The sequence below is a fragment of the Sinocyclocheilus anshuiensis genome, unplaced genomic scaffold (genome assembly GCF_001515605.1).
Source record: "Sinocyclocheilus anshuiensis isolate Anshui unplaced genomic scaffold, SAMN03320099.WGS_v1.1 scaffold968, whole genome shotgun sequence".
NCBI lineage: Eukaryota > Metazoa > Chordata > Actinopteri > Cypriniformes > Cyprinidae > Sinocyclocheilus > Sinocyclocheilus anshuiensis.
In genome coordinates, this window is record NW_015549636.1 from 353880 (window position 1) to 374744 (window position 20865).

The window sequence follows — 20865 nt, forward strand, 5'->3', positions numbered from 1 at the left end:
AAGCCTACATTAAAATCTGTCATATAAATTGGTCTCTTCATTAGAAATTAGCCTACTGATTGCCACCATTGATGGACGATTTTTTTTATAATATGAAAAATATCTGTATGACATTATATTCTGCGGTTCTTCCCTGCTGTACCGAATATCTATACTTTTCAAAGTATCATATCGAAGGTAGAAATTCAAATACTGTGACAAAATTTATTTTGTAGAGTGCCACAAATTTGTTAAAATTTCCAAAGGGTGCCGCGACTAAAGAAATGTTGGGAAACACTGGTCTAGGGACTGAGAAGGGGAACATTGGACCAGTTCAGACCATTGCCAGCTTCACACTCAGTGTAAGTGAAAGTAACTACGACTGGAGACTAAATCAAGCAAACTTGTTTTATTTAAAGACCGTGACAGTTATTTACCAAAGACAAAAAAAAAAAAAACACAGAACGGGTGTGTATATAAAAATAAAAGAAACAATTATTTACAACAGAATCCTAGACACACCAGCAGCTTTTATAATCAAAAAATCAAAATCAACGAAATCAAACTACATGTGCATCATGTAAGTCACGTGACATAACTTACCTACCCCTTTACCTCCATCCAGTTTTAACACATCTTTGAAAAAAGCTTTGTAAGGCTTTCAAATGTCACAGATCAGGAGTTTCGGGCCAGCCAAGCTTATATAGCACAGCAGGACGTCAATCAGCGAGCGCGATGGAAGAACAACCCCCTCCCGTCATCACACCCAATCAGCTCATCCCGAATGATTGACAAATGAGCCGACCAATCCGCGCGTCACCTGCAAAAGTGAAAGTAAATGGGAGAGAGAGAACGCGACAGGGGAAAAAACTCAAGCAAAAGAACACAAAATCTAAAAATAAATACTCAAATGACAAGTCAGCGTCACATAGGGACGTAACATATATAAATAAAAGCTCTGATAAAAACGTAAAACTAATTCTTTGGAATAGAATCATTTTGTCGAAATCTCTTTGAAATAACACTTTATAATGAGTTTTATGTATGTGAGTCCTGCATCTCAATATAAAGCATTTGTAAAAAACAAGGTTTACTTCCCTCTTTTTTTAACCATCTCTCTATCAGAGGACGTGGGCGGCTCTGTCACATTCATCAGTTCATGTTAAACATGTAACCAGGAAAGAAACACTAAAACTCATCTGTTCACACATCGAGAGTTTCAGACGAACTGAATCTACTAACAACAGAGAAGATCACTGAATAAGAGAGAAGAATGAAGATCATCTGGACTTTCACTCTGCTGATGATTCCTGGTAAGAAACTGAACTCTTTCACTTCAGCTCATGTTGATGTTGAAAAGTTGAAGAAAGCTCATTTATGTGTAGCCTCATAAATATATTAAAGTGTTTTAATGCTGGTTTGTTGTAGGTGTGGTGAGCTCCATCAGTGTGACAGGATATTCAGGAGGAGGAGTCAGCATCACATGCAGATATGATAGAGGATATACAGAAAATGCCAAGTATTTTTATAGAGGACAGTGGTCAGAGTGCACAGACAAAATCAAGACTGAAGAGAAAAACAAATGGGTTCATTCTGAAAGATTCTCTCTGTATGACAACACAAGAGCAGCAGTTTTCAATGTGAGCATCAGAGATCTGAGTGGACAGGATTCTGGGACGTACTACTGTGGAACTGATATTTATGCAAAAGTAGATTCCTACACTGAAGTGAATCTGAAAGTTTTAACAGGTGAGTAACTGAGACCCTCAAACCCGTGATGATCTCCACAACATCACCACACTCAACACTGAGTGTCTGGAATTACTGTTATCACACGTGTATTTCAGAATCAGAATCAGAATCAGAAAGAGCTTTATTGCCAAGTATGTTTGCACACAAGGAATTTGTTATAGTGTCACAAGCTTCCAGTACACGGAGACAACAACAACACACAAATAAAAATGAGATGTGAATAAAATACACATGCATAAATATAAACCACAAAAAAAGAATAAATTGTATGTACAGGTGTGCTATAGATGGAATAGGAATAGAATAAATTAAAATAGAGAGCAGAGATTCACCATATGGAAGCTCGGCAACGGCATTCTGAATCCGCGCTTCCTGAGCTTCACGAGCACACCGGCTCGCTTCCCCCGTCTGCGCGTCCTGAAGCGCTTGATCAGCGCCGCAGCCCCCCCTGACTACAATGTCCATGGAGAGCCAAACACTGAGGCTGCCGTCTGCGGCGCCATCGCATGAATGCAATTTCATAAAAGATGCCATCAATAACCTTTAAATCTCCTGCTGTAACACTCATAAAATAATCTTAAACAGTGCCAACAGCAAAGTGATATATGCGATATTGATATATGTATCAGATATATGTTCACCGAGAACAAAATGACAAATGATTAAATCTGGAGAAAAAAAAAATGTTCTGCATGTGGTAATTGCATATTTCTGCAGTGTTTGGTGCTGCAGCATTAGTTTGGGCATTTGTACACAATATCTGTAGCTAGTTCAAGTGTGCGCATCTGAATTCAGTACTAGTGTGGTTTTTAGCACTTCTGTGAGTCATTTCACCAGTCTTGTCGTTAAGAATCTGCAGTTAAAGATGCTCATCCAGTAACCTGCTATGAACTGTATTATTCACTGAAAAACAACAAACAGTTGCAATTTTGTTTCTAAGTATCAGCAAACATGAATTCTGGCCAGTGAATGTGTGAATGACATCAGTAACACTTATATTTACCATGAGACACGTGATGTCAAGTTCTATGTGTGAAAATAATGATAATAATAATAATAATTGTTTTGTTGATTTATTCTCAGATGTTCCAGAAACAATATCATCAGCACGACCACCATCATCATCATTATCATCATCAGTCGAATCTCCACAGCAGAGAATGTGTGTCAGAAACTGATTCATTTTAAAGGATTTTGAGATGTTTACTATTCAGTGTCTGAAATAAGCACTGAGCACCAAATAACACTTGTTCTGTGTAAACAGATCATGTTTAGCAAATATACATTGACTGTAATATCAGAGGAAAACTGTTTCCTCCAGACGAGGCTTTTTGCTGCTTCCAATGCTTATTTTATTTTATTTTTTTGTGCTTCCACAGTCTGTCGCTTGTGTATTCAAGGCTTAGTGTATGACTTTCTGTAAAGCTGCTTTGAAACAGCATCGACTGTGAAAAGTGATATGCGAATAAAACGTTTATTTTAACTCTTACTTTACTTACATTGACGCTACAGCCATATCACCCTGCAGCCCAAGACTGGTTGACCACTGAAGCTAAGCAGGATTGAGCTGGTCAGTACCTGGATGGGAGACCTCCTGGGAAATCTAGGTTGCTGCTGGAAGAGGTGTTATTGAGGCCAGCAGGGGGTGCTCGGTCTGTGTGGGTCCTAACGCCCCAGTATAGTGACGGGGACACTATACCCCCCCCACTCCCCGATTGTAAAGTGCTTTGGGTGTACAACAATACACAATAAAGTGCTACTATACCCCCCCCCACTCCCCGATTGTAAAGTGCTTTGGGTGTACAATAAAGTGCTATATAAATGCATCATTCATTGATGTTTGTCTTTTTTGACTGGAGCATCTAGATTCAATCTGAGGTAAAACTCTGTTGTTGTTTTTTTTTGTTTTGTTTTTTTAAGTTAGCCAAGTTGTTCTCAGTCAAGTTTCAAACACTGCACTGCCAGACAGATAATCATAACCTCACACCATTGACTGAGCCACTGTCCATCAGATGTCACTGTCCCTAAAATCAATGCCAGTCAACACGTGAGAACATGCGATGATCACAGTGACATCACACCATTCTCATACAGTGACAGTGTCAGTATAATCAGGATTACTGTGAATACACTGCTGTCAATCATCTCACTGCCTGACCAGCCACAGCACAGAATCTCAATGCTTTGTTTTCAGGTTCAGGCTTCCATGTTTAGTATTTTTTGTTATTGTCATGATGCTCTTCTGCTGTATATTTAAGACAGTCTTGCTAGTCAGAATTTTCACTGTCAGTATGAAGGATGTTTAAATGGCAGTGCAGCGTTTTGTTCTGCAAATTAAACAAAAAGTGTGAAATTAAAGCACAATATGCAGCTGTGATCAGTTAGTTTGGTTAACGTTAAACCACACGTCTGGCCACTAGCGGTTCTTGTAAAACTCTTAAGTCTCAGAGTTAAAAAGCTCACAAACTTTTAACATGTGCAGCTCAGTGCTCACTTTAAAAGCTTAATAACTTAGAAACAACGTTGAAATAATGTTTAATGCTAAATGGTTGAAAAAGGTTAACAAAAAACACTTATAAAACAACGTTGATTTTTTTTTTTTTTTTTTTTTACAAGATCTGTACGTTGAATCAACTTAAAGGGTTAGTTCACCCAAAAATGAAAATTAGGCTGTGTTTTACTCACCCCTGAGGCATCCTAGGTGTATATGACTTTCTTCTTTTAGACGAATCCAGTCGGAGTTATATTCAAAATTGTCCTGGCTATTCCAAGCTCTATCATTGCAGTCATCGGGTGTTGCAGTAGCGAATCGATGCATTTTTGTAAGAAAAATATCCATATTCAAAACGTAATAATCACTTTAATCTAGCTTGCGCCAACAGTTGTACACAGAAGCAGTTCCGGTTCTATTGCTTTATCACAGATGCTAAAGTTAGATGCTCATCTGATGTTGTTGTTTGTTGCCGGTAAGTTGTGCGTTAATGTCTGTCTTTTAGAGATTTTTCTAATTTTTCTGATGTGAATGCCATGCATTAGGTGTGTTATATTTTTAATTGTACAATAGTCTCAATGAAAACATACTTTGTGTTTTCTGAATATCATATAATGGCAAATGTCGGTACAATTTAAATGAATTAAGATTGTTTAAAGGAATGTTATAAAACAAAATCCTGTTTTTTAAGAACTTTTCAGTAAACAATTTCTTCTTTCCCCTTGTAGAGTCATCAAGGATCCAGCTTAATATTACTGCGGTCAAGGCAGCCGCCACATCGAAATGAGCAGTCAATCTAGCCGCCCCCATATTTCACGGTCCGCGCATACACTTGATATTACGGTAAGACCGTCAGAGTACTGCTCTAAAAAAACAAGTGATCTTCCAGCGAAGGCATTTCACATTCATTCATTCAGTCAGTCTGTCTGTCTATTTGTCTGAAAGAAAGAAAGATTTTTTTTACAGGCCAATTTCATCTGAAAATGATAGTACACCTCACAGCCTGTCACTGCATGATATGCTGAATTCTTAATAAAAGCCCTCCCACACTCATCTTTAAATATTTAATCTTTTAATCTCTCTCTCTCTCTCTCTCTCTCTCTCTCTATATATATATATATATATATATACACGCTGTTTTGAATATACATTCAAAAACTCATCAAAAGTTTCCACAGACCAATTTCACAACAGGTTGAGAGTACACCTTCTCACAGTGTCCACCTGAGGTGAAATTGGTCTGTGGAAACTAGGACTTTTATTTGTATGAATTTCTGAATGTATAGACAAAACAGCGCAAACATGAGTTTTGGGGGGGCTCTTATTTTGGAATGCAACATCAGAATGTCCTGAAACAGTGTAGTTGACACTGTGAGAAGGTGTACTGTCCATCTGAGGAGCAATTGGTTTGTGGAAACTAAGACTTTTATTTTTATAATTTTCTGAATGTATAGACAAAACAGCATCGATATGAATTTTGGGGGGAGGGGGCTCTTATTTTGTAATACAACACCAGACTGTCCTGAAACGGTGTAGTTGACATTGTGAGAAGGTGTACTCTCCACTTGAGGGGAAATTGATCTGCGGAAACTAGGACTTTTATTTTTATGAATTTCTGAATGTATAGACAAAACAGCGCAAACATGAGTTTTGGGGGGGCTCTTATTTTGGAATGCAACATCAGAATGTCCTTAAACGGTGTAGTTGACACTGTGAGAAGGTGTACTCTCAATTTGATGTGAAATTGGTCTGTGGAAACTAGGACGTTTCTTTTTATGAATTTCTGAATGTATAGACAAAACAGCACAAACATGAGTTTTGGGGGGCTCTTATTTTGGAATGCAACATCAAAAAATGTCCTGAAAGGTTGTAGTTGACACTGTGAGAAGGTGTCATCTCCACCTGATGTGAAATTGGTCTGTGGAAACTAAGACTTTTTTTTTTTTTAAGTTTCAGAATGTGGGGACAAAACAGCGTATGAGTGTCGGAGTGTTTTATTTTGGAATTCAGCAGCAGACAGAGTCAGACTGTGAGGTGTACTATCATTTGCAGGTGTAATTGGCCTGTGAATTTTTTTTATTTTATTTATATTTATTTATTTAGGCCTGTTTTTTTTGTTGTTGTTTTTTCTTTCATTTACTATCATTTTCAGGTGAAATTGGGCCGTGAAATATGTATTTATTTCGTTAATTTCATTTATTCAGACAGACTGACTGAATCAATGAATGTGAAATCACCTTCAGTTCTCTGACAGTCTTACCGTAATAGCCAGTGTATACGCGAACCACAAAATACAGTGACGGCTAGATTGACTGTACATTTCGCAGTGGAGGCTGGCTTGACCACAGTTTATTATTGGCAATTTGGTAATGAATTGTTCATCTGCTACATTGCACTGTCACTTCAGGTAGAGATTTGTTGACCTTTTGTGATAGGTTTTGGGTTTACTTAGTTTAATAAAAATTTTCTTAATTTGATTTTACTTGTTTTACTAGGTACACTGTATAGTTAGGATTCTGATTAAAACAGTGTAACTGGGGGCTCTGAAAAACTGCTTGTGAATAGTTTGTTAATATTGTAAACTTTCATCTGAATACATTAAATAGGTGTTTAATGAATAGTGTTGTGCACTTTGTTTCCAAACCCACTCTTATTGAACTGTAAAGTGAAAAAATTGTATTTGAATTGTTTTGCATTCAGTTTTCAGTTAAAGATATTTCACGATATCAAAGTAGATATTTTATGAGTATTTCATCTTGGTGTTTTTGTTTTCATTTATACAGGACAGTACAGAAAGCGCACAAGTGGGAGAGAGAGGAGGGGACGACATCAGAAAGGACCTAGAGCTGGGATTCTTTCAAGGATCACCCGAAGCACAACCACGCTATATGCACAAGGCTGCTGGTTCTAACGTTTTATCAGAATCTGAAGAAACATTTCTGCCTAAAATATTAAATGCATTTCATTCAAGGCAAGGTTTTTTCCTGCATAAAGAATTTCAAGGCGACTGTCTCTGTCAAATTTAGTGCCGCCTCTGGCTGTGGACAAAAATCAAGACAGGCGGTCATATGCTCCTATACCTCTTTACCACCGACACGGTTTCTGTTGCAGGTTCCATTCTCTGTTTTACAATTTTAGCATGTGGTGGTTGCAGGTTTATTGAAGCTGATTGTAAAGCCATTGCTGCCAGTTCTACAGGTTTTTCCAGCATCAGAGTCAGAATGAGCTTTATTCCCATGGTATGTTTACACATACGAGGAATTTGTTATAGTGACAGAAGCTCCACAGTGCAACAGAATGACAGTGACAAGACAGGACACAGATAATAGAAAGAATAATATACAAAATAGACAATGTACAAAATAGCAAAAACACAATATATAATACAGACAATTATGTATATGTAGATGTTCCAGAAACATCATCATCTTCATCGTCATCAGTTGAATCTCCACAGCAGATAATGTGTATCAGAAACTGATTAATTTTAAAGGAGTCTGAGATGTTCAGTATTCAGCATCTGAAACAAACACTGATCATCAAATGACACTCATACTGTGTGAACAGGTCATATTTAGCAAATGGACATTGACTGTAATGTCAGAGGAAAACCGTTTCCTCCAGATGAGGCTGATTGTTTCTTCCGATATGTAAACATGTTCTTGCTTTCCACAGTTTGTCTCTTGTGCAGTATCTTTAAGACTTGAGGCATTAATGTATGATTTTCAGTAAAGCTGATTTGAAACAGAATTGAAAGTGATATGCAAATAAAAATGACTCTTTAACACTCTTACTGTATTTACATTGGTGTCTGTATTTTTGGACTGGAGCATCTAGATTCATTCGGAGGTAAAAATGCATTATGTAAAAAGTGTGAATTGTATGCATTGCCAGCATCATAATCAAACACAATGACAAAATACTGTTTTCAGATGAGTTTCAAACACAGCTAGACAGATAATCAAAAACTCACTCTATTGATACTGTCAGGTTCAGTGCCATGCACATGCATTTTGAGGGGCAGTTGCCCAAACCAAAAATAAATAAAAGGGGCACTAAGGGCATGGGTGCTTGTTAATACAAATTATCCAGTTGTTACAAATATACGATTAAAAGAGAAGACAGCACACTCTGTAATAATTTCAGACTTTAGATGTTTTGATAGAACATCACAATTACACATTGCTGATGATAACAGACACAATTAACCGTTTTGCATTTTTATATTTACCTGTTCCTGTTACAGCAAAACCTTTTTTATTTGGTACTATGGTACTATTAGTGAGTGGGGCACCTCAGCCGATGAGTGCAGAGGGGCAGTGGCTCTAGCCACCGTGCCACCCCCCTGTGTGCACGGCCCTGGTCAGGTTCCAGTGTTTTAATTGTTTGTTTTATTTATTTTCATCTTGACCACAGATGGCGCTGTTTATCCACGATTAATTTAGTCCCCCTCTCTCTCTCTCTCTCTCTCTCTCTCTCTCTCTCTCTATATATATATATATATATATATATAGTAGCTGTAGAAAGCTATTAGTAATCGCATTAATCTCTGAGATGAAAAATTATAATAAATGATTGTATATGATCAGCACACAGCTACAGATGAATGACGCCTCAGTTTAATGAGAGCTGCTGCTGTGTGCATGTCTGTCCACCAGATGTCACTGTCTCTAATGAATGCGATGCACTCAAGAAACAATTTATTAAAAGTTAAAAACTTTAAATATTACAATTCTGGGAAAATAAGTCTTGGAAATGATAGAATAATTCTGTTAAAATCTCCGTAAAAATGCTTTTTTATAAACTTTTTTTTATCTGCATGTGTGTGCTCTGTTTGTGAGTCCTGCATGTTTATATGCGGCATGTGTGAAATAATAGTTTCACTTCCCTTTATATTAATCTCTCTCTCTCTCTCTCTCTCTCTCTCTCAGAGGAAGTGGGCGTCTCTCTGTGAGATTCAGCACCAGCAGTTCATGTTAAACATGTAACCAGGAAAGAAACACTCAAAACTCATCTGTTTACACATCGAGAGCTTCAGAAGAACTGAATCTACTAACAACAGAGAAGATCACTGAATAAGAGAGAAGAATGAAGATCATCTGGACTTTCACTCTGCTGATGATTCCTGGTGAGACTCTGAACTCACAGAAAATCACTAAAACAGCACAGAGACTTTCACTTCAGCTCATGTTGTTGAAATGGATTTGAAAAACTTTAAAAGCAAGTCTCATGTAAATCAGTATCAGTGTATCAGTGTTGTATTAAGATGCTGGTTTGTTGTAGGTGTGGTGAGCTCCATCAGTGTGACAGGATATTCAGGAGGAGGAGTCAGCATCATATGCAGATATTATGAAGGATATACAGCAAATAAAAAGTTGTGTTTGTTTTTTGTAAAGGACAGCCAGTAACATGCTCTGAACTCATCAAGAATAAAAATAAAAGGGTTGACTCTGGAAGATTCTCTCTGTTTGACGACACAAGAGCAGCGGTTTTCACTGTGACCATCAGAGATCTGAGTGAAGAGGATTCTGGGACACACCAGTGTGGAGTTGATATCTCTTGGGATAAAGATCCATACTCTGAAATTAATCTGAAGGTGAGTAACTGAGACCCTCAAATTCATGATGATCTCCACTAGTGGTCGACCGATATCTCGCCAAGGCCGATATTGTCTATTAATAGACATTTAATTTTACAAACCTTGCAAACTTAGTCGAATCTAGTTGAGATCTTGTGAAGTGTGCATGTGTATCCTGAATGATCTCGTGTGCTCTGTGTGCTCTGAATTGAATGCGGACAGGAGGAGAGTTCAGCCTCACTGGAGATGTGCGATTGACAAACTTTAAAGGGATCCTATTATGCTCTTTTACAAAGTCTCGATTTTGTTTTGGGGGTGTGCGGCACCGTTCGGCGTCTGTCCGCGGGGCCCAGCTACGTCGTGTTATATTTGTAAGAATTGTTCTAGAACAGCGGTTCTCAATTCCAGTCCTCGCGTACGTGTCCATTGCTCCCTACTCCCTGAGCAGGTGAAATCTGCTGAAGTTTACTTCACTTCGGAATATTCATTTACAGATTTGCGCTGCGCCGCTGCCTGCAGCGTCTTCACACACATACGAAACTTACTAGAGAAGCGTGAAGTGGGACATAATATACCTCTGTAAATAAATACAATTTAAATTCACGTCTCGCACACTTAAATGCCCTTTGTATGGAACATATACGCTCCCTTCAAACTGGAATCATGGAGGAATATCCGGTAATGTCTTTGTCTCAGAGCTAGAGCAAGTGGTTCCATAATAAAAGAAATAAGAAATAACTGCCTGACGCATGGTTGGTGGTAGGGATTTCACTGAGAGTGATTCTTCAAAGACTGATAACAAGAAAGGAGAGAGCTGATCTGAGAATTGTTTAAAGAAATCTGTTGAGAAACCATCCGGCCCCGTTGATTTGCCACCTTACATAGAACTAATTGCTGATGTTATCTCTTCAACCGTGAGGTCCTCCTCCAATTCAGCAGTCAACTCTGGTTCTATGGAGGGGACACGTACACTTTCAAAAAAAAAAAAAACCTCCAGCGAGGAGGAGTGTACAGTGACTGATAGAAATTTTGGAAACAGGAATTAATTTTTAAGCTATCAGTATGTTTTGAGCCCAGCTCATTATTGATTGTAGGAATGGCAATCCTTTGCCTCAGCTGATGAGCAAGTATTTGTCCAGCCTTCTCTCTGTGTTCATAACACACATGCCGTGAATTAGAGATACTCAGCCTGCCACATTGATAGGATATCAAACTTGGTCTGCAATAATATATGCTTTTTCATTATATCTGCAGAGGGCGTATGACTATTTAGCCTGTCGAGCTTCAGTATTTCATCCATCAGCTCTTTAAGACGTGCAGAATTGTTTTTATTTTTATTTGCGCAATATGAGATCAGCTGGCCCCGTAAGTATGCCTTTAGCGACTCCCGTATAGTTAAAGAAGACATCCCGGGCGTTTGATTGATCTCAAGGAATTATGTAATCTAAGAAGAGATTTAGTAAAAGCTTCTTCCGAAAGGAGCAGAGAGTTGAGTCTCCAAGGGCAGTAACTGGACTGTATATTAGGGATACACATTTTCATAATTATAGGACCATGATCTGAAATTACTATAGTTCCATAATCACACTTAGTAATGAGGGGAAGGAGTCTTTTATCCAGGAAGAAATTATCTATACGGTAGTATGGACAGGGGGGAAGAATTGCGAAACCGCCATACGTCAGCTATGCCATAAGATTTAAGAAATAATTTAATCGAACGCGATTTAGACAGGGAGGTCTTTTTGGGTGAACTACGGTCTAAGACAGGGGAGAGTATACAATTTGTGTCACCACCACGAATAAGGTGGTGCGATGTCATATTTGGCAAACAAGAAAAAAGATTTGAAAAGAATACAGGGTTGTCCCAGTTTGGTGCATAAATGTTAGCCAAGATGACTGGTAAAGAATAAAGCTGCCCCACCACAATAACATATCGCCTTAATGGGTCGGCCTCTACACTAGTCATAGTAAATGGTGTGTTTTTATTAATAAGTTTGGCAGGCCCTCTAGCTTTCGAATGGAAATTGGAGTGATACATCTGTCCTGTCCAAAACCCTCTAAGTCGAAAATAATCCGTTCTACATAGATGGGTCTCTTGGAGGTATGCGATATCTACATTAAGTTGTTTTAAATGTGCAAATACCTTTTTACATTTCACTGGATGGTTAAATTATGTAACATTCCAACTCATGAAGTTGACTGAGCAGCCCTCCACCTCTCTGTAAGTATTAGTGTCAATCATGTTAAGGGGAAATAATTGTATATTTCAAACCTATAAAAGTCACAACATGACAACAAATTAAAATTAAAATGGACATCTGTCTGGTAGGTAGGTAAACAAAACTGATACCCCCCCCCCCCTTAGCACAATACCCCTCCAAAACAAATCCACACATTAAGTGTTTGTGTTAAGGAACTCTTCAGAGCCAACGGCTTAGACTAGCCCACCAAACCCTCCATGTTAAGGTAACTCAAACAGCGCATTATGCTATTATATCATAAACTCTGCTGCATAAGACAGTATTAATAATAATAATTAAAAAAAATAAGCCTGATGACAATTACAAAAGCAATGACAATATTATATGCTTCCCTCAAGATGTAGCCGAGCATCACAAGCTCATATCTAAAGGTGACCAAAATTATTTATCAAGAAAAACAAATAAATAGGAGGAGGACAGGAAGCTTTAACAGTGCACTTATAACAGTAACTGGTGATATTAACATCTGCAGCAAAACTATTTAAATAAATATTGTCCTGTCAAAGTTGCCCTTGAGATGAGTTAGAACATAATTTGCCCATGACTGAGTAGCACAATCCTACCCCCATGGCAAGAGCTAAAGAAAATATAAACAAATTGGGGTAAGTTCCATTGGGGTAAGTTTTCAATTGCACGCCTCAGCACCTCGACACAGTCTTGGTAATAGTGAAGGTTAGTCATGATGGCGCGTGGCTTCCTATTCGGACCTCTTGGTGCAAGACTTCTGTGCGAACGATCAACAAGTACATCCTCTTCCAGCTGTAGCGATTCTCTCAGCAGCCTCGAAACTGATACAATAGAAATTGATCCATCCGTCTCAGCAACCCCCCAGTATCCTTATGTTGCACCTTCTAATCCTTCCCTCCATGTCTTCGCATTTTCCTCTCAGCACAGTCACCTCTGCTTTCAAATCGGTTACCAAAGACTGCAAGGTTGTCACTTCGTCTGACCACGTTGATAGCCCGCCTTCCACTTCCTTGATCGTAGCCTTCATTTGGTTTATCTCAGAGTGAATCGCCGCCGTATTATTTATTATTTCCATTTTAACTGCTTGTATTTCATTTTTAAGGGAACTTAAATCATCGGCAAGCACACTTTTCAGTTCGGATTTAATCACCTCCGAGATGTCCGCTTTTAGCGAGCGAAGAATCTCTGATTTAAAGGCTGTCGCCTCCATCTTCTCTGGACCGTCCAGCAGGGTGGGGTCGTTCGTGATTGGGTGATGGTGGAACTCGAAGTCGAGGCAGTGTTGGGCCTAGTACCAGATGATGTGTCGTATTTATATTTGCGTAGTGTTTCCACCATTGGGCCGCATATCAACTATTTTCTTATTTTAGAAACGCAATCAAAATTCGTGATCGGGTGATGGTGGAACTCGAAGTCGAGGCAGTGTTGGGCCTAGTACCAGATGATGTGTCGTATTTATATTTGCGTAGTGTTTCCACCATTGGCCCGCATATCAACTATTTTCTTATTTTAGAAACGCAATCAAAGCAGATTTCACACAATGTTTTGTTACAAGGCGTTTATTTGCTTTATAAAACAGGAGTTCGGCAGGAGCTCGAGTCAGGCACGTCTTACGCCATTGCCATGCAACCGGAACCCCCACTTTTTTACAGAGATTTTAACAGAATTATTCTTTTATAATGTGTTCTATCTGCATGTGTCTGTTTTGTCTGAGTTCTTCATGTTTATGTGAATTGTGTGTGAAATATAGTTTCAGTTCCTTCTCCATTAATCATCTCTCTCTCTCTCTCTCTCTCTCTCTCTCTCTCTCTCTCTCTCTCTCTCTCTCTCTCTCTCTCTCTCTCTCTCTCTCTCTCTCTCTCTCTCTCTCTCTCTCTCTCTCTCTCTCTCTCTCTCTCTCTCTCTCTCTCTCTCTCTCTCTCTCTCTCTCTCTCTCTCTCTCTCAGAGGAAGTGGGCGTCACATTCATCAGTTCATGTTAAACATGTAACCAGGAAAGAAACACTCAGAACTCATCTGTTCACACACCGAGAGCTTCAGAAGAACTGAATCTACTAACAACAGAGAACATCACTGAATAACAGAGAAGAATGAAGATCATCTGGACGTTCACTCTGCTGATGCTTCCTGGTAAGACTCTGAACTCACAGTAAATCACTAAAAACTGCACAAAGTCTTTAACTTCAGCTCATGTTGTTGAAATGGATTTGAAAAACTTTAAAAGCAATTTGAAAGTTCATCTCTGTTCATTCTCATATAAATATATCAGTGTTGTATTAAGATGCTGGTTTGTTGTAGGTGTGGTGAGCTCCATCAGTGTGACAGGATATTCAGGAGGAGGAGTCAGCATCACATGCAAATATTATAGTGAATTTAGAGAAAATGCAAAGTATTTTTGTAAAGGACAGCCAGTAACATGCTCTGAACTCATCAAGAATAAAATCCTTGTAAAGGACAGCCAGTAACATGCTCTGAACTCATCAAGAATAAAAATAAAAATAAATGGGTTGACTCTGGAAGATTCTCTCTGTATGACGACACAAGAGCAGCAGTTTTCACTGTGACCATCAGAGATCTGAGTGAAGAGGATTCTGGGATGTACCAGTGTGGAGTTGCTATTTATGCAAAAGTAGATTCCTACACTGAAGTGAATCTGAATGTTATAACAGGTAACTGAAACCCTCAAACTCACAATGATCTACACAACATCACAATACTCTATAATTGATGTGGTTAACATGTGCAACCTATAAAAGATGCTATCAATAGCTTTTTTAATCTCCCAATGTAAGATTTACATTCACGAAGTTGACTTGCATTCATAAATGGTGCATCAAAGTGATCAGATGTGTTCATTGACTTGTATGTGCTTTTTACAAATTATTTGTGTTTTACAGGTCAACAAATCAGGACGATGACAGGATATTCAGAAGGAAACATCATAATAAACTTTAAATATGAGATGCAACAAAAGAACCTTTTGATAGATATCTGTAATACTGAAGCACTTCAGTGTTTTACTCTAATAAACACTAACAGAGCAGCAGAATGGAAACATGGCAGTCGATTCTCTGTTTATGATGACAGATCTGAAGGTTTCTTACATGTTTTTATAAGAGACCTGAATGTGAAAGATTCTGGAAAATATAAGATTATAGTTACAGTCTCTGAAGACTACAGTTTCTTCTCGGAGTTTTACCTGGACATTAAGAAGGGTGAGCCATTTTAATTCACGCATGCATTGCTTTACATGGTAAAACTCATGAATCTATTTTTTAATGTGAACATTGCTGCACTTGATTTGACTCAAGCAGCTGCTTGTTGTGAGAAGAGCATCAGTCTATCAGCTGCTGCAGGAGGATCTGTGAACATCAGCTGCAAATACCCACAATCCCACAGTGCTGATGTGAAGTTTGTCTGCAGAAGATCTGAATCTGATCTCTGTGCCGAAGAGACGTCTGTGAAGAAGAGCAGAAGATGGAGCGCTGAGGGACAGATGCAGCTGTATGATGACAGAGAGCAGCAGCTCCTGACGGGAACCATCAGTCATGTGACTCAACAACATTCAGCTGAATACTGGTGTGGAGTTCAGTCTGATCAAGGACACAAGAGCTTCATCACACGAGTCCTCCTCAGCGTTACAGGTACAGATGACTTTCTCACTGATATTAATCAGAATGTAATTAATAATCACAGCTAGCTTCCATTCAGCATGGTCACTGTACTATGTTGCTTGACTGTGCAAATACATTTTTATTGTGCTCATTTGGCCTCAGTATTACTAATTGTCATTTGCATGTGCAGCAGAAGTGCAGTGTTGAGTATTGCTGTGAGTTTACTTTACCACATTTGTGCTACAGTTAAAACTGCAGTTAAGGAAGCTTGCAGATGAAAATACTTAAATAGTGTCTGTCTTTCACTTGTACTGTTTTGTATTGTTCACTTTGTGCTTATTTTACTCATATGCTTATCTCTAAGTTCCTAAAACTCAAATTAACAGCTTGCTGTTGGTTTTGTTTTCTGGGTGTGTGTGCTTCAGCAAACATGAATTCAGGACAGAGGACGTGTGAATGATATCAGTAACAGACACGTTACTGAAACATATGATGTCAAGATCTGTGCGTTTACATAAAAACAGTTTATCTCTTCATGTTATTGTTTTAGACACAGATGTTCCAAAAATGACATCATCATTACTACCTTCATCATCAACACCACCACCACCATCATCATCATCATCGTCTGTTTTCAAAACATCCACATCTAACTTCACATCAGAGTCTCCTAACATGTTAAAAGGTGTCTGTGTGCTAAAATATAAACATATGATCTGATATTCAGCTCAGAGTGATCAGATTGATTGATCTGATTGTTTCTCCAGTGTTTTCAGGCTCTTCTCTGATCATTCCTCTCGTTCTGGTTCTTCTGGTTCTGATCATCGTTGGTCCCTTTTTACTATTTCTTTATAAGAAGCATCATTCTCGAGGTAAAGCTCATTTAGATACAGAAACTCCCATTCATACTGAGTTTAAAATGAGGATTTGTTTTTTTTCCACTACGATTCTTTCGCCACCTAATGGCTACAACTACAAAATACAGAAATTTGATGATGTGTGAAAACATTTACATTATTCATCAGTGTTGAAATGTGATATAATGTCATTAATTTAAGACTCTTGTTTTATCAGACAGTGATTCATCATCTCAGACTGGAGCAGGAAAACATGAAGTGGTTCGTCCAGTTACTGTATAAAACATTATGTTGATTTTTATTCATAATGAAAATAAATTCTAATGCCTCCATAATGATAATCTTAAGAGCTGTAAATGATTTCTCTGTCTCTCTGCAGGTTTCTCACACTGGTTGCGATTATGAGGAGATTAAATATACTCACAACCAATTACCCAAAACCCCCTCTAATTCATCCAACACTGTTTATGCCACTGCTCAGTTACCCACAAACCCCTCTGTTTCTTCTAGCAGTGTTTACGCTACAGTTCAGAAAGCCACTGGTGACTCTCAGATCTTGATCACATCTGCTGAGGATCTGAATTACGCCGTGGTGCATTTCCACAAGAAAGCAGACTGTCCTGACAGTGTCAGATTGAGGAATAATCAGGATTACAGTGAATACCCTGCTGTCAATCATCTCACTGCCTGACGAGTAACAGCAGAGAATCTCAATGAGCTGAATGTTTTTTTGTTTTGTTTTTTTTTTTGTATTTTTGTTGCTTACAGTCTAGTGCAGGCATATTCAAATGGCAGAAATTTCCAGTGTTCCTTTAGCCATTGGTTTTTGGAAACTGGAAAGAGACCTTTAAGATCTCCAGACGTTTTTGTATCACAAATAAAATTAGAGAAGTATCATACAAGGTTGTTCATCGTATTTATCCTGTAAAACAGGTAATTGCAAAGTTTTGTAAATACATTGGCTTGAAGTGTGTTTTCTGTAAAGAGGAGAATGAGAGTATTGTTCATTTATTTTATGATCGTATTTATACAAAATTATTTTGGTGTGATTTGGCTTTTTTGTTGTTGTTGTTGTTGTTGTTGTTGTTGTTGTTAAACAGAGTACTAAGATTGAATCACAACTCAAAGAAAATTATGTTTTTGGTTTTTTTTATTAGAGAGATATAATTTAAGATTGTTCATTTTGCTTATCCTGTAAAGCAGGTAATTGCAAAGTTTTGTAAAGACAATGACTTGAATTGTGTTTTCTGTAAAGAGGAAACTGAGAGTATTGTCCATTTATTTTTTTATTGTATTTATACAAAATTATTTTGGTGTGATTTGGCTTTTTTGTTGTTGTTGTTGTTGTTGTTGTTGTTGTTGTTAAACAGAGTACTAAGATTGAATCACAACTCAAAGAAAATTATGTAAATTATGTTTTTTATGAGCATACTGTTGACTTCAAAATTTGGTATATAATAAATTTACTCATTATTATATATGGAAAATTATTCACCTACAAATGTAAATGCAGTGTAAAAATTATACACTATATTTACTAAATAAAATTGTGTCAACAGATTACAAGCAATATTATTAATTAAATTCAACACATAGGAATTCATTAGAATTAATCAAACGAGATGCTTACAAATTAACCATTCACTGTTAACTTAAACAGAGTACTAAGATTGAATCACAACTCAAAGAAAATTATGTTTTTGGTTTTTTTTATGAGCATACTGTTGACTTCAAAATTTGGTATATAATAAATTTACTCATTATTATATATGGAAAATTATTCACCTACAAATGTAAATGCAGTGTAAAAATTATACACTATATTTACTAAATAAAATTGTGTCAACAGATTACAAGCAATATTATTAATTAAATTCAACACATAGGAATTCATTAGAATTAATCAAACGAGATGCTTACAAATTAACCATTCACTGTTAACCCTTGCTGTAGAAAAATGGCCAAAGAAGGGTATAACTGCAGCCTGGAGATCTCCAAATGGGGGCGGGAACTCCCAAACGGGGTGGGAGCTCCAATAAAGAAAGATGGCGTTCAGGAGATAAACAGTTAATAAGATTGTGCGATATGAGATCGTTCCGTAACTCCCCAACCGGACCTCACCGGACAATGGCACCTTTTTAGTTACACCCAGCATCACTACCCCCTCCTACCCTGCGAATTTCGAGCCCCGGGACGCCCCCGTTGCTTAAAACAAAGTGAAAGAGTAAAATCTTTCCCCTGCGCTGCGCTGGGACGGCTCGCGGGAGAGCTCGTGGGTGATTCCCGTTTATATCAAGAAGCAGATGTTCAAACTCCAGTCCGAACACCACTGGCCACGAGCTTTGGGCTCTGCTCTCATGGAGAATATTTACTTATATAGCATATTTTATTTTAGATCAACTAGAAACAATGTTACATTTATAAAGTTTTATTTTGAAATGTAAGTCAATAACAATTGGCTGGAGCCAGAGCCAATGGTGAAAGACCCCGCCCCATTTTGGAGGTTCTGCCCACTTTTGGAGTTCACGCCCCATTTTGGAGATCTTCGGTCTGCAGTTATACCTACTTGGAGATTTGTCATTTTGGAGAAAGCAGCCTACAGGAATATACTGTGAATTAACAGAGCTCAAAGTTGGCACTAAGAGGTTGTTCAAAATCACACCCTATATCCTCATTCACTATTCCCTACATTAGTTTACTTAACCGGGTGAATGAAAGGAAGCGAGTGAATTCAGACACTGATGAACACCTGCTGATAACAAGCAGAATCACTGAAGGACAGAGAAACAAGAACAGAAAAAAAAGAGACACAAGAAGCACAAGAACAACAACTGACTTCCAGCTTCAACTTTAAGACCATTTCACACTGTTGTGAAGTTACTGCTACGGAGGTCAGTGTTTGCTTTAGTTGTGCCCTTGAACCTTGACTTTTAGCATGAGACATTTTCTGTCTGCTCTAACTGTGTGTTCAAAAATAACCTTTCTTATGGCAAGACAAACGGGTCAGATGATATTTGTTGTGTTATGCTGATGACAGAGCTATGGTGGACTCATCTGAATCTCATTTAATCTGATCTCATTTAATGTTTGATTTAGTTACATGGGGTGTTTGAGCTGTATTTTTGTCTATTGACTGCAAAAGCTTTGTTTTATGAGATTGAACAAAATTTCACTAATCATACTTTAACAATATGTTTTTATAAGTTTTGAATTGAAGTATTAGTTAAATACTCACAGACATCAACAATCAGCACGGGAATCTCACCAATGGTGACAGAAGTTTCATGCCGCAATGCATGCTGGATCCAGCATAATATGAAACTCCCAGCATGCACTGCAGCGTGAATAAATTACGCAGCTGAATGTTCTTACTATTTTCTTTATTTGCATGTATTTTTTTGCAGATATTTTTGTTGTGACATTTTCTAGCCTGTTTTGAGATATTAAAAGTTTCTCTTTCTTTCTTTTATTGCTACCATTGTTGAGATTTCTATGCTGATTTGTGATGTCTGCGTGTTTCTCAGTGAAACAGTATTCTTATTTATTTATTATAATTTGTTCTTAAATCATCTATTCTAACTGCTTACTGTTGTAACTTTTGTTGTAGTTTCTCAGTGGCAGTAATTTGACGTTTAACTGTGTTAATACTGCTGTATATTTGGTAAGGCATTTGACACAGAATGAGATTAATTCATCAAAAAACTACATGATGAGCACTAACCAACAGCCAGCACTCACTAATCATCTTACTTTCTCTGTTGTTGCTGTAATAAATGCACTTTGAAAGCACATTTTCAATAAAACACAAACATCTGAACCTCTGCTAATTCTCAATAAGAGCTTCTGTAGACGTATGACAGAAATAAAATCAAACTGGTTAGTGTAATAATGTGTAATGCTCGAAGTCAGTTGTAGTTGTGTTTCTGCTCGTCTCTTTTCAGTGTTCTGTTCTTGTTCCTCTTCAGTGATTCTGCTTGTTAACAGCAGGTGTTCATCACTAATGCTCAACAATCACTTACATATTCACTTAATCTCACTGCAACCCTGCGTCCGTGTTACTTTTTCTCTTTGTAGTGTGGACACTACATGATTTTCATGTGGGGTTAAAAGGGTTAAATGTGTAAGATAAAAAGACACACCCACACAATTTATGTTAACTAATTTTAATTTTAACTAATGTAATTAATTTTAAGGCAAACAAACTGTAAAACAGTAATACACTGGCAACACTGTTGCCAGTAGTTTACTGTCAAGTCAAGTAAAAGCATCAATGCACTGCGAAACCTACACTGTAAAAAATGATTAAATATATTTGTTTCAAAATATTACAAGCAATATTATTAATTAATTCAACACATTGGAATTAA

General features: G+C 37.7%; 1 protein-coding gene across 1 annotated transcript; it reads left to right on the forward strand.

Moving 5' to 3' along the window:
* Positions 1 to 1234: 1234 nt before the first annotated feature.
* Positions 1235 to 17189, forward strand: LOC107659750 (uncharacterized). Its single transcript, XM_016448782.1, has 7 exons — positions 1235 to 1292; positions 1408 to 1728; positions 15342 to 15671; positions 16192 to 16326; positions 16418 to 16513; positions 16716 to 16774; positions 16878 to 17189. The coding sequence occupies exons 1-7, from the start codon at positions 1253 to 1255 to the stop codon at positions 17187 to 17189; spliced, it is 1293 nt and encodes a 430-aa protein (XP_016304268.1). The 5' UTR covers positions 1235 to 1252.
* Positions 17190 to 20865: the final 3676 nt, after the last annotated feature.

Excerpts from the sequence above, each read along its gene's own strand:
- LOC107659750 (XM_016448782.1), top strand. The coding sequence starts at position 1,253 with ATGAAGATCATCTGGACTTTCACTCTGCTGATGATTCCTG. Across the intron at positions 1,729-15,341 it reads GAATCTGAAAGTTTTAACAG|CTGCTTGTTGTGAGAAGAGC; the intron begins GTGAGTAACTGA and ends TGACTCAAGCAG. Across the intron at positions 15,672-16,191 it reads AGTCCTCCTCAGCGTTACAG|ACACAGATGTTCCAAAAATG; the intron begins GTACAGATGACT and ends TTATTGTTTTAG.